The 14966-nt window shown below is 34.8% G+C and overlaps 1 protein-coding gene across 1 annotated transcript in view; it reads right to left on the bottom strand.

The window, feature by feature from the left end:
• The window catches only part of LOC145662734 (uncharacterized), a gene marked incomplete in the record, with an annotated part of 1843005 nt that overhangs the window by 691656 nt on the left and 1136383 nt on the right, over positions 1-14966 (bottom strand). Inside the window, 1 exon segment of the mRNA XM_081728599.1 lies at positions 7173-7295. Within this exon segment, the coding sequence (XP_081584725.1) occupies positions 7173-7295 (123 nt within the window).

The raw sequence follows: 14966 nt of genomic DNA, 5'->3' as shown, positions 1-14966 counted from the left end.
TATTGGTGTTTCACGCACCTAAACCTGTAAAATGTTTGTATAAACAATTATCTTTCACTCATAAGCTAAATTAGTGGGTATGATCACACACCTTGCCTCATAAAGTATAGTCTTATAAAGAAAAAAAAATATTTTTTTTAGTTAAACCTAAAGAAAAGCCAACTTCATTTTTTTTTAATAATGGCAAACTACTCCACTTCATCACGATAAATCACGTTTGGTACTAAGATGTCTTTTTCTGTCCGTATATATCCTTCACACTTCGTTGGAGACAAAATTGTTTTCCCCCAAGAAAACAGGATGAGAGAAACTATACAACAGCATGAACAGAAAACAATAGCTATTAACAATAGTTCTCTAATACTGGATAAATACGTCATTACAGCAAAATATCAGTAAGTTGTTCTTATTATATTGCTTCGGTTCTTAGTAACATGAAAATTATAATGTTTTGTAAAAAAAAAAAAGAAAGAAAGAAAAAAAAGAAACAGAAATGGGATGGGATTCGATGTGGTGTCAAAATAATAAAATAACTACAACTCCGCCACTCTACCCACCGAACCACGGAGGCTACGTGGTGTTAGCTTTTTTTTTTAAAGAAATAGTCTTCATAACCATGGTCCGTATCGCTTCGAACCTTAAGATAAGAGTTTTTCTGTTTAATTCTATATTTTCGTACGACATCTTAGTTACAGAAGCTAATTTATATTTGGCAGGCAATCTACACATTAGGTTTTAACCAATAAATGCAACATTTTACTCCACTATCCAGTTCCTTGATCCAACTCCTCGACTCCTCTACTGAATTCCCTCCGCAATTGTGATCTGCTACTGAAAAAATCGCTAGAAATTATCGTTGCCAGTATGCACAAAACCGAGCATAATTTGGTTTTTTGCTTATATTTTTATTATTTTATTATATTTTTTGGAAATATCTCCTTAGATGGATTGCTTTCTATTATCTCCACATACTAATAACTGAATTTTACCCATAAACGTAAGGAAAATGGAATAAATGCGAAAAATCTTGAGTTACAGTATACGCGCAATTTTTTTGCGCATGGGAGTACAACTATCTTTTGCTCGTTATTGTAATAATTCACGTTTTATCTCTTCTTTTGTACATTTTTGTGTTTGCTTTGTATTTTATTTGAAAATATTAAAAAAGAAATGCTACTCATATTTGCCCTATGAAGTGCTCATATCACCCTTGTACTAAGGAAAATATGAGCACTGCTCACCTACCTTACTAATCTGTTTATTACTCACGAACAAAAGTATGTATAACCTTGTACCTCTTAGCGTTTGTAGACGAAAGATCAACCTTTCTTTCAGTGAGACATTTTACTTTCTGTAATACATCATTTTTGAGATATATTAGTATTTTCATTAAATATGCTCATATTCAACTGGCTCCCCCTTTTTCCTCATGTGGTCGCCTTGCACTTAATTTTCTTATATAATGAAACATAATATAGTGTGAAGTGTCTGTAAAGTAACAGTGACGTGACTGTGAGATGACTGTGTAAACTCTTAATTCGCCAAATTCAATTATTTTATTAAATTACATTTATCAACGACAGAACTATGAACATTTAAAATCGAACGGAACAAAACTTTTATTAATATTCTAAATTGCCAGGCAGTTTGTATAATCATGTATTTGTTAATTCTCGATTTTGAAATCGTTAATAAACGCGACTAATTTCCTTCTTGCCTTTGCGCGTTCCTTTCCGTCTAGCTTGACATTTCCTAGTTTACTGAACATCAAACTCGTTTTTTTGACAAAATAAAGCCACGGAGAACACATCGACAAGGAATATTCGCCACGAAGTTTAGGAAGGTGCAGGATCGTCGGAGGCAACCATATCGCACCATTGGAGGACGACTGACTCCATGTCTCAAGAGTACCATCCTGTTGGTTCATCGCCACAGACACATTTGAGTTTGACATCTGAGTAGTGGCATAAAGGTGTAGGAGAACAACATTGAAGACGTATCGTAACGAGAGAACTCGACGCCCCTGGCAGTCCAGCAGGACTGAGTTCAAGTTGTTCGCTGACTCCAGTATATCCAGGCTCCTCCAGGGAAAACCATTCACCATCTAGATGGTCAGGATACCAGTCTCATCGGAATGTCAGACTAGTGCTCATCCTTTATCTCTTAATCATAACCTATCTCTCTCTCTCTCTCACCTTTCCCCAACTAGTCATTCTCAAAGTTAAAACGTTTGAATTTTATTTAAATTCAACCATAATTTCACAGTTAAGTACCGTGTTGTGCATCAATTTCATCCCCAATTCTTACATTCATTAAATGAATATTTTAGATTATTCTGAGCTACAACTGATGGCACAACAGCGACACATGGTGGTAGATGCTGTAAGATCCCAAAATTTACCTTTTTCTTTAAAGAAAAGTACAGATCATAGTTTCGGTAGATAAGTTAGGCATATTAGAGATTTATAAAAGATAATTCCTATTGAGATGTATGTAATGGCGATGCATTTCGAGTAACGAGTGCAGTGTAATTTATAGTATTTTTCTGAGAGAAATTGAGTAGGGTTACTTTTAGCCCACCCGCCCACGCTCGCTACGTTTGTGTATTTGCTTACTTAGAGTAACTTTTGTTTCATTGTTTTTTTTATTTATTGATTTACTTGTAGGTGAGAAGAGAAGATTTTGCCAAGTTGTTATTTTTTGTTTTTCTTTCTGATAGTATAAAAGAAGTGTCATTTATATTTTGGTGTTGGAAATATATGTATATATATATATATGCATAGTAGTGTAAGATATTTATTTATTAGTGTGATGAGGAATTGTGATTTAGAAAATAGCTATAATGGAAAATACTAGTGTTATTTCATCTACGTTAGATCGTTTAGTAGAACCCCTCAAATTTTCAGGCAGATTGAACGAATCAGTTCCGTTATTTTTAATCGTTTTGAGGATTCGTCTATTCTTTATAACCTTCGTGATGTACAAAAATGTAATTTGTTGCCCTATTGTTTAGAAAATGGGGCTCGCGCCTTTTGTTAGTTACAATCAACTGCGAAATATGATAATTTTATGTACATTCAAATTAAGAAAAAATTAATAAAGGCTTATGAAGATAATATAGTTTCGCAAGTTTTAGAGAAAGAAATGTGAAATAGAGAACAGTGAGATTCTGAACCTGTTTTAGATTACATTTTTCACAAGTGGAAACTAATGCTAGCGTACGATCCGAAGATACCGTTAACCGAGCAAATGAACTTGATAATCGATGGGCTATTGCCTTCGTTCTATTCTGTAGTATCAACAAAATCCTTTGTCTGTTATTGAGTTAGAAAAGTTCTTAGATTTAGAGGAAAGAATTAATTTGCTTATCAGCATCCGTAGTCAGCGATCGAAGTCCTTGGCAATAACAGTCGAACATAATATACATCCTATTGGTAATAATGCTATACAGCGGAAAGAAAATATTTTAGATTTTAATACTTAGAACGTAAATGAAGTTGTAATTCAGCCTGTAAAAAAATAGCTTGATAGCTCAGTTGGAGGATATCAAAGTCCAACTTGAAGATCTGGTGCAACGAACTGCGCTCTCAAAAGCTATTCACACAAACAACGAAAAATCTGTGTATACAATCTTATGAGCGTTCGCGTTTGAAGCGTAGAAATCCATCCTTTGCATCCTCCTCTCATTTACAACCTATTGCTTCTGTTAACACAGTACATGTAAATCAGAATGTTAAGTCAAATAATAGGAATAAAGCAGACAATAATGTGGTGTGTAATAATATTAGAAATAGTAAGCGATATTATGTGCCTATACAATTCGAATCTAATTTGCCTCATGTCAAAGTATATATTGATAATATGCCGCGTTTATTTCTATTGGATTCAGGAAGCACTATCAGCATAATTTCTGGCAATATTTTAAATAATAAGCATAAGTACTTAAAGAAACGACTTTTATTCGTGGCGTCACTGGAAATTCCCAAGAAAGTAATAAGATCGCTTTAGTGAAATTTAAATTAGGAGGTCAGTATTTTACACATCCTTCTCAAGTATATAAATATTTTCCGTATAATAGTATAATTGGCCAAGATTTTTTGAAAAATCATCTTGCAATGGTTGAACATAATAAGAATTCTTTTAGTTTTGTTAAATTTGGTATTCCCCCAAGAGTCGAATTGCCGCCATACGTATCTTTTGACAAAAGTTCTAATCATATAGTGAAATTATATAAACCTCAATTCTTAGTGGCTCGTTCTGTAGTTTTACCTCCGAATTCAAGTGTTCACGTTACATTAAAGAAATTCAATGATCTTGCAGGTACTCGCAATTTACTTGTTCCCAATGAGTTAATAGATACGCAGGCAGGCATTTTTTGTACGAAAATCAGTTGCAGACAAAATTCGCCCAGTAATTTCTGTGTTAATCCTAGCAAAAGTAAACTCTATTTGTAAAAAATGTTATTTTGGGCTCTTCCGAACATGTTATCAATAGTACCGACTCAAACAAACAAAATTGCGCTAACAATGGTGTATATCGTGTCAATGCAGTAAATACAAAATCTTTTCTAGAAGGTTACGATAAATACCGTGTTAATGTTAACCCAGAATTGCTGCCACATCAACATTCCTGCCAATATTCCTGTCAGTCGCCCGCAATTTGTCATCCAATATCATCTACGGGATGAGAATAAAAAACAAGTAGATATTTTATTGAAAAGTAAGATTATTGAACCTAGTATTAGTCCATATAATTCTCCGGTAATGCTTGTTGAAAAGAAGAATGGACAGTATAGATTTATTGAGGATGCGAGATACATCAATAGAAAATGGTTCCTTACTCCTTTCCGGTTCCTCTTATCCAGAAAATTTTGACTAATTTAGCGGGACGCAAATATTTATGTTCTAGTGATGTTTATGGAGCATTTTGAATATTCCCCTCACTGAAGAGTCAAAACCTATTACAGCCTTTTCGATTTCTGGTGTTGGCTCATACTATTTTAATTTTTTGCCCCACGGTGTTAAGACATCTACTAGTGGTATGAATAAATTAGTGAAACTCAATTTAGAACGTCTTCCACAAGATAAAATATTTGCCTATGTTCACGATTATTTTTGGTCTAGTGATAGTTTTGATGAAATTTTGCAGTTAACTCGTATGTTGCTTCAAAGAATAAAAGAAATTGGTGTAAAGCTTTCCCCAGAAAAAACAAAATTGGGATATTTGTCATTAGATGTTCTAGGTCACACTGTTAGTAAAGATAGTTTGTCTATTTCGAAACGAATAATTAACTCAATTCCCAACTATCATCGTCCCAAAACTAAGAAACAAGTCATTTTTTTTAGGATTGGCTTTTTTTATTCGTTCGTATTTGCGTAATTTCAGTTAATTGGCAGAAGCGTTACTTTCTTTGTTGAAAAAAGAAGCTCCTTTTCGTTGGAAAGAACCGCAAGAGACAGCCTTCAATAATATTAAGCAAGCCATCATTTCCACTCCTTGTTTAATGATATATAAGCTTGATTATCCTCTCTACCTCTATTTTGATGCCAGAAAAACTGCCCTTTCTGGACTAATTAAGCAACCTCTACTAATTATTGACTATTTGTTTTGTTAGGATATAAACAACACGGACAAGATACTTTTATTTCTGTATTCATGTCTCATCTTATATAATTGTTCATGGTTTGGTTTCAAGCTATTTGGATATTTTATTTGTTTCGGCAATAGGAAATACCGATATCGGCCCAGAGAGGAATGTAATGTGGCAGAAATTTTAGTAAAAGGAAACTTATTATTTCGGTATAGACATAGCATAACGTCGAACATAAAGAACAAGTTTTCGCTGGTGCTACAGGTCAATCACATATCATCTTCGCTAACGAGGGAACTTTAAAAACCTTCACTTAAATCCTTTATTTACAAGACATTCCATCATCTAGAAAATAAGTCTCGATACATCACACTTTGTTGAGTCGGACAATTTAGTCGTCTTTCCACAGTAACATAATAAGGAAGATAGCTTTGCAAATTAAGCGGAAGAAAACGTCAGACCATGGAAATAGGAGGAGAGAAGCTCGTGGAGCGACACGGTTTTTAAGTTGTTTAAAAATTATGGTCAGTTTAAAATTGTAGTGGAGAAAGTATTGAGCAGCTCCAACTACGAACTAGTGGCGAGTACACATAATTAATTTGACAAGCACGAATGCTATAACGAATAGACTGATTTGTTATATTTTAGTGATTTTCACATCAGAATAGCTTCTCAATTTATAAACATGTACAATTTCAGAACGCCAAAAACCTAAGCACCAGATTTGGATTGTAGTCTAATGTAATATTCCTCATTTTATACATGACATTTAGTAACAACCTATCATATTTCGTTCGTATTATTTAATAAGTGCATTTGCCTTTGAGTTTACACTTTGATAAATTTGCTTATTTTTCTGTTCTATGTTAATGCAAAATATTTTTGTTTTTCTCATATTTTCGTACTAGTAGGTTTCACATATTTGATTGAGAGAATTCCGTAAGAATCCTTCAAAAATCTAGCACCTTTCCAAGATAATTAATGCTATTTGTTTTTGTAAGATGCAAATTCTACTATGTTGCATTTCGAAAAAGTAAACGAAAGTCACTAATTTGTTTGGGATTTCCACAGGCACATCACGCGATGCTGGGATTGTGCCAGGAATAAAGACTCTGCTTCCTTCTTCTATATCATAAGCTAATAGTTTTAGATTTAATTTATCTTTAGAAAGGAATCGCCTACGCAATGTATCCCATTACTACTACGAAACAAACAAACCACATTAACTATGCTTACGCTGTCCACATGATTTGCATTTCTTTTAACAATATTACAAATAATTAGCTTAAATCCCATAGTGCACTTGTCAAAATACACTTAGACTTATGTGGCAAGACCTAGTCTGTCCTTCCGTTTGCTGCAGGATAGTGGCACCAGAATCACCGAGAGATCAACTACTCCTATACGCTCATTCCCTGGTATGAGAGGAAAATAGTAAGGCGCTAAGGGATCTCAGCCGGCTATACTTAAAGATATATTGAACTCGCTTATTATGAGCTTTAAATTGTAAATGTTTAAGAAAAATATATTGTTTTATTTCAGTTCTTCCAAGTGTATCATGATTTTTCTTTGCTTTGCGTACCTTCACAGGTTTTGTCGTCCAACAGCAATTCGTAACCTTCTGGACAGCTACATTTGGCTCCTCCCAGAAAATTAATACAAGTGTGGGAGCATCCGTAGTTATTGTCTTCACATTCATCGAGATCTAGAAATAAAATACTAATAATTGTTATTAATGGAATGCATAGGTAAATATACACATCTTTACGTTTACATTCATATAAAGGTAAAATTGATCAATTGATAAAAAAATACATGACAAAAACTGTAACTATCAGTTTGCTATCGATTTGAAAACGAAGAATGACATCCAAAATTGTTTGATTTTATAGGTCTCTACAGTATACTCTCATGCAAAGGAAGTTAAAGGTAGATGTTAGCAGTTAGTGTCCTAAAGAAAAACACGCAGCTAATTGTTTCTAAGTAACCAAGCAATGAATCAACCGACTAACTAACCGGCTGGAGTTTGCAACATATAAGATAGGTGATGTGATAATACTGAGAATGTGTATGCAACGCCTGTCCATTGTTACCATCAGTACGCCAGGCAAGATATAACGGAGACGTATGTTGAAGCAGACGGGCTGGACAGCAGTAATGCAAAATATTAGAAGTTCCTGACTTTTAAAGAAACGGATTGTCTAAAATTGTGTTAACTTACAAAAATCATAGTTAAACAACATCGGCGAAGAGCAATAATTGAGAAGCATTAGTAACAGGGATAATTGAATATTAAATAAGATAGTCAACTAAATACCATTTAAATAATACTACAAAAGTGACTGCGGAACTAAAATAATAATTCGACCAGCCTGTTGTGACAACCAGGGTCCGTCTGAGATCTATTCCCTAAACATCAATGATCGGTATGCAATTTTCTTAATTGCTGATCATCGCCAACAATGCTTTAGCGTTTTGTTGTTTACGAGAAAAATTGTATATCTCGTTTCGTAGTGAAAATTTTGCTAAAGTCTTGTCTCGTTACAATTATCAAAGGATTCTTTTTCGTCTCGTCTTCATTTGTGTCAAGCTTTTCTCCTCTCTTGTTGTTACCTTACGTACATGTCTTTTGAAATTGTCGTTTTTGAATATTGTACTTAGGAAAAGGAAAATTTTCAGTTTCATTGGATTTGAAAGAATTATCTTAAAAACAAACTTGAATGATATCATATCCGTAAATAACGTAATAATACCTGTTGTTGATAAAGTAAAAAAATAGATCTCTTTTTCATAAACTAGTGAAATGGGAAAGTAATTGTTGACCATATATGCAGAAATGCTTTCATCTCTCATCCTTCTCTAGTAGAATGAAAAAAAATCTACCGATCGCCATAAAAAAGAAACTAGTGGCAATCTTAGTATTTTCCAGAACAGAATACTGCAATACGGTTCATTTAGATTTGAGCGGCCATATATCGAATAGACTGCAAAGAATTCAAAATACTTGCTTCCGTTATACATTTAACTTAAGATATTTGGGTCATTTAAATTACTTTGGAAAGTTAAAATTGATAAAATTGAGGATATGATGTAGATATTACATGCTTGCAACTTTATTTGAGATATTAATAATTGAGAAACCGGAGTACCTAATATCACGTTTTCAATATCAGCACGGATCTCAACACCGCAACACTAGGAGTAACAAAACGCCACTACTTTCTTTGCGAGGCATAAAACTTGTAGTGAATCAGATTCATTCACTAATTAAACCAATAATTATTTCAGTGTGTATTCTATCTAGCACATGATCATTTTTTACTTTTAAATGTTTACTTTAAATGTATTCTTTTTGCAATGTTCTTACCATACTCGGTATATTTTCTTCCTTTCTTGTCTATTTTATTTTTATTTGTTATTGTTGACAATGTGTATTACACCGAGTGGAAGAGCAGTAGGAATAACTACTGAATAATGAGCATTAGTTTAAAAAGATACACATCACCCAGGCACCTTAATTAATATTATTAGTAAGAAGTTTTAGAAATGAAAGTTTTTGGGTTGTATATGAGATGTAAATATAACACAAACATCTGACTTCGTACAAGTAATGTAGCTGAAATAATAGTATAGAATTAGTAAAACGTTTCTACTTACTTCTACTCGTTTTTTACTTGTTTAACTTGATTTTTCAGTAACCTAGAACGACTGGGACACGCACACATAATATCGAGGACAGTTAAATTTCAAAAGCTCTCCCACACGGAACCGAACCCGGCACGCTGTATACCAAAGGCTCACGTGCTAGCAACTAGACTAGCGGGGAGGACACCCACTCGGCCACATAATTAGGTTATGTTCATTACACTTTTTCATGTTATCTAACGTATAGGCTAATCTTCAATTCACATTGCCGATTTTTGTTTTTAACGACAATTGTTATATTGTAACTTAATTTGGATGTAGAGGGCCGCGGTGGCTCAGTTGTAGAGCGTTCATCTTTGATGCATGGGGTTCTTGGCTCGATCCCAACTCGCGCCAAGTGAACTTTGTGGTAAATAAACTCCGTGTGCGTGGGTTTTCTCGGGGATACTCCCGTTTCCTCCACAATCTTTATTCCACCATTTTCTTCATTTCTCATCATCACTGTCTCCTTTAGCCTAGCCGTCATAAACGTGGGACGTAAAACTTTAAGACTTGATTTCATTTAATTTGGATGTAAAATCCTGAGTTAATTAGCATATAAGGACGTTGCAGTACTATGTTGGTAGCAGATGAAAGTTGCCACTGATTTCTATTTTTCGCTTATTTCATCTTCATTTCCCATTACTTTTGCATTAAATTTTAAAGAAAAATTAGTTACTAACTTCTTTCTCCCAACAACACTCAAAGAAAAAAATATACTTAACGAAACAAAGTTATTGCGGAAAAATATGTTATAGTATAAGAGCAATTTTCCTTTTTAACACAGTTGTACCTGGAAGATCTAGAATAGTCCGCATCAGCATCGACGAAATTGTGCCAACGTTCTGGAACGCCATGGATTCCCTCGCGGTAGAACTTGGTGGGCCGTGAAGCGAAGAAGATATCAAGTGCATTTTGCACCTCTATTAAAGATTTGAACTGGCTTTACTATTAGAGCGATTGTCCAAGGAACAGTCCTACTTGGTTAATTATAATGTATTTCGGATCAGTACGTTTAATAAACGCTACCGCATTTGCAACCGAGCCACACGGAAAGAAAGGGTGTGTGTTAAGCTTTTGGCATGATCCTAGATGTGTCTCGGAACTCTACAGTGTCTCTGGAAATTATTTAATTTGACCGCCAAGTTTACTATTCATTTTGAAAGTGACTTAATGAATCTTTCAAGCATTGTCTATATATTCCAATAGTTCTGAAAAAAATATTTAAAAACAAACGCTATTTCCATATTACTGATGGACTTCTGGAAACGGAAATTTACAATGTTATGTTCGTTTACTACGTCGAATATTTTTATCTGTGGTCCCTTTTCTTTCTTTTCTTCTGTCCATTTTTCTCTCTCTGTCTCACTTCTGTACTTCTAACAGATATCTATTCGTTTCAATTTGTCATTGAGAAGTGTTTAAGTTTCTCCTTACATTAATTATGAATCTCGTTTCGTCTCATTTTCATTCTTTCACTTTATTAATATTAATACATGTATATTTTGAAATTAGAATTGTGCTCATGTTGTTGTTGATTTTAATACGGTGGAAAGGAAACGAGAAGAGAGAAGGGTGAACTTTTTCCAGGCACAATTATGTGATAAGAAGCGGTATATTGGATGGTCTAGCTGCACGGTGTTAGCTGTCACACAAATATTTTTGGTGTGTATAAGTTCAATAATTCACCATGAATAGAATCAACCAGAAGTGTTTTTGTAATGAGGAAATAAAAACATGAAATGTGAAATCTCTTTTAACAAACTGTTGATTTGAAAGTCGACAAACTTTACGCTTTCGGGTGCCGATTACCTTCAAACATCCAGTAGCCACAATTATCCACAATTATCCCGAGAGCTTATATTTAAAAGAATGACATTCTCAGCAAAATGCAGAAGTCTTTTAGTCTGAGAGAAAAGAAGGAATGAAATCTTTCATTTCTAGTTCTATTAGCCTCGTAGCCCTGAGTCTGTGACAAAAGTACTGATAGAAATAAGGACAATGAATTATGAATATTTTGTAAAACATTCCACTCTAATATCATTCCATTCTAATATCATTCCACTCTAATATATCTAATTTCATCTTCCGGTTTGATTAGTTCTGAAAAAATATAGAGTATATTGCTATAGTATGCAAGTACCTGTACTGTCGCTGATTTTTATGACAATCAGAAACAGAAGTAGAAGGTAAATTACAGTAATGATTTTCTATTAATACCTTTCTATTAAACGGCAAGTATAACTAGTTTTATTTTAACAAATTTTTTGCCTTAAAATGCTTGTCCAAGTTTATCATCTTCCACTTCAACCTTGAGTACGGAAAAGGAAAACATAATTAGATTTTGATTGTGGATTCTAGTAGATATCAAGCATAATTTATCGGATCTAGGCCTGTACGATATGTCGATATATCGATGTCGTCGATATCGATATTAACACATATCAACATTCGATATCGTAAATATATCGATATCAATATATCATCATCCTAAATTCTCGATATCGACCTTCGGAGGGACGAGGTACAGTGAGCCCATAAGACTTGTGATGGATGAAGAAATAAAACTTAGTTTTTACGATAATGTTTTCTAATGAAAATTCAAGACTGGTGCAAAAAAACGCCAAGTTTAAAAATTGAAAGTGTAAAGGAAATATCTTCACAAATGGTTCTCTTTATCCGATTTCTTTCAAACTTGGCACACATATACTAGACCGAAAATAAATTGACAGATACTTTTTGTTTCTTTCGGAAAATAAGTTAAGGGGACAAAGGGTCCCTTTTCAAAACGGGATGCCCTTGATTAAAAGGACCACATTAAAGAAACGAAACTCTGCTAATGCACAGATGACTTCAAAGTAGAAAATATGGGTTTTGTCGTTTTTGCGAGAAAAAGGTTGCAGAGTCAATGCCCCTTCGAAATGCCAGACCCCGTACAATCCTGACGAAAATTGGATTTCGGTGGAACTGCTTGAAACCATGGAATGTTGTAGATATGGCGTTCCTGAGAAGAAGTATGAATGGGCACAACCACAAATCACTGACCGTTTGGCATCTACAGGGACACATTTTTTGCAAACAGCAGAAGGTAACGTTATTTTGGATTTCGGTGGAATTGTTTAAAACCTGCTATGTTGTAGATATTGTGATCGTGAGGGAGAGACTCAATTTGCACAGCCATTAATCACTGACCGTTAGGCCACTACAGGATCACTTTTTTAAAAGAGCTGAATGTAACGGTATTCTGGATTTCGGTAGAATTGCTTGAAACCGTGATATGTTCTAGATACAGTAATCCTGAAAAAAAATCTTAACAGGCGGTGCCACCAATGAATGACTGTTTGGCCACTGGAGGGACACTTGTTTTTTATATTTTTTAATTACAACAGAAGTTAAGGATACTCTGGATTTCGGTGCTATTGCTTGAAACTGTCATATGTTGTAGATATTGTGATCCTGAGAAAAAATCTCAATGGATACAACCACCATTGAGTGACCATTCGGTACCTACGGGGCCACATTTTTTAAAACAGCAGAAGGTAAGGATACTCTGTAATGTTGGTAGAATTGTATGAAACCCTGAAAAGTAGTATCGCACAACCCGGAAAAGAGATGGGGAGAGTAGCGACCAACACCATTTAAGAATAGACAACATTCAGATATTTATTCTGCGGGACAAAGGAAAACCCTGGAAATCGCTAGAAAACTTTTCTCAGGATAACGACATCTACAACATATCACAGTTTCATTCATTTACACAGAAATCAAAATATCGTTATACCAAGCAGTTTAAAAAACTGTATCTGTAGTGACCAAACGCACATAATTCGATCATTGTGTCCATTAAGACCTTTCCACATGATGAAATCATCACTATATCTTAGTTTTACTCAACCTTCCGAAATTCAGATATCGTTGTACACGCCTGTTTCCAGGATATTATCCCTGTAGTGACGAAACGATTAATGATTTGTGGATGTGCCCATTGATGCTTATTCTCAGGATGACAATATCTACAACACATCACGGTTCGTCATTTTGACCGAAAACTAGAATATCGCTATCTTCGACTCCGCTGCTTTCAAAAACGATGTCCAATAAGAACTTTTCTCAGAATCACCATATCGACAAGATATCACAGTTTCAGTCATTTTTACCGAAATCAAGAACATTACCATTTTCGGATACTTTCAAAAAGTGGCCTCGTAGTGGCCAAACAGCCAGTGATTAGTGGTTATGCCCATTAAGAACTTTTCCCAGAATCACAATGTCTACAACATTTCACAGTTTCATTTTTACCGAAATCCCGGCCATCTACATTTTCGGTTACTTTCAAGCAAGTGGCCAGGTAGTGGCCAAACGGTAAGTGATTAGTTGTTATGCCGATTAAGACCTTTTCCCAGAATCACAATATCAAGACCATACCACAGTTTGTCATTCCTACCGAAATCCAGAACATCATCATATTCGCTTACTTTCAAAAATGGTCTCAGTGTCCAAACGGCCAGTGATTATTGACTGTACCCATTAAGACATTTTCTCAGAATCACAATGTCTACAATATATCACATTTTCAGTCATTTTTACCGAAATCCAGGCCATCAATCTCTTCTGTTACTTTCAAGCAAGTGGCCAGGTAGTGGCTAAATTGTCCGTGATTAGTAGTTGTGCCCATAAGGACCTTTTCTCAGAATCACAAGATCTACAACATATCACAATTTCAGTCATTTTTACCGAAATTCAGAACACCACCATCTTCGGATACTTTCAGGAAAGTGGCCTCGTTGTGGCGAAACGTGCAGTGATTAGGGGTTGGTTCTATTAAGAACTTTTCTCAGAATCACAATATCTACAATATATCACAGTTTCAGTCATTTTTACCGAAATCCAGAACATCACCTATTTCGGTTACAATCAAAAAAGTAGACTCGCAGTGCCCAAACGGTCAGTGATTAGTGGTTATGCCCATTAAGAAATTTTCTCAAAACACAACATCTATAACATATCACAGCTTCAGTCATTTTTACCGAAATCCAGGCCATCAATATTTTCGGTTACTTTCAAGAAAGTGGCCTTGTAGTGGCGGAACGGTCAATGATTAATGGTTGTGCCCATTAAGACATTTTCTTAGAATCGCAATATCAACAATATATCACAGTTTCAGTCATTTTTACCAGATTCCAGAACATCACCATTTTCGGTTACACTAAAAAATGTGCCTCGAAGTGTCCAAACGGTCAGTGATTAGTAGTTATGCCCATTAAGAACTTTGCTCAGATTCACCACATCTACAACATATCACAGTTTTAGTCATTTTTACCTAAAAACAGAACATTAACATTTTCGATTACTTTCCAAAAAGTAGCCTCGTAGTGGCCAAACGGTCAGTGATTAGTGGTTCAGCCCATAAAAACCTTTTCTCGGAATCACAAAATCTACAATATATCCCAGCTTCAATAATTTTTTAAACCGAAATCCAGAACATCACCATCTCCGGTTAGTTTAAAAGATGTGGCCTCGTAGGGGCCAAACGGTCAGTGATTATTGGTTGTGCCAATTAACACCTTTTCTTACAATCACAATGTCTACAACATAACAGTTTCATTCATATTTACCGAAATCCACATCATCACCATTTTCGGTTACTTTCAAAAAGTGACATCGTAGTGGCCAAACGGTCAGTGATTGGTGG

Source organism: Thermobia domestica, chromosome 10 (genome assembly GCF_964235325.1).
Source record: "Thermobia domestica chromosome 10, izTheDome1.hap1.1, whole genome shotgun sequence".
Taxonomy (NCBI): domain Eukaryota; kingdom Metazoa; phylum Arthropoda; class Insecta; order Zygentoma; family Lepismatidae; genus Thermobia; species Thermobia domestica.
This window is presented reverse-complemented; position numbering and strand designations above follow the sequence as displayed.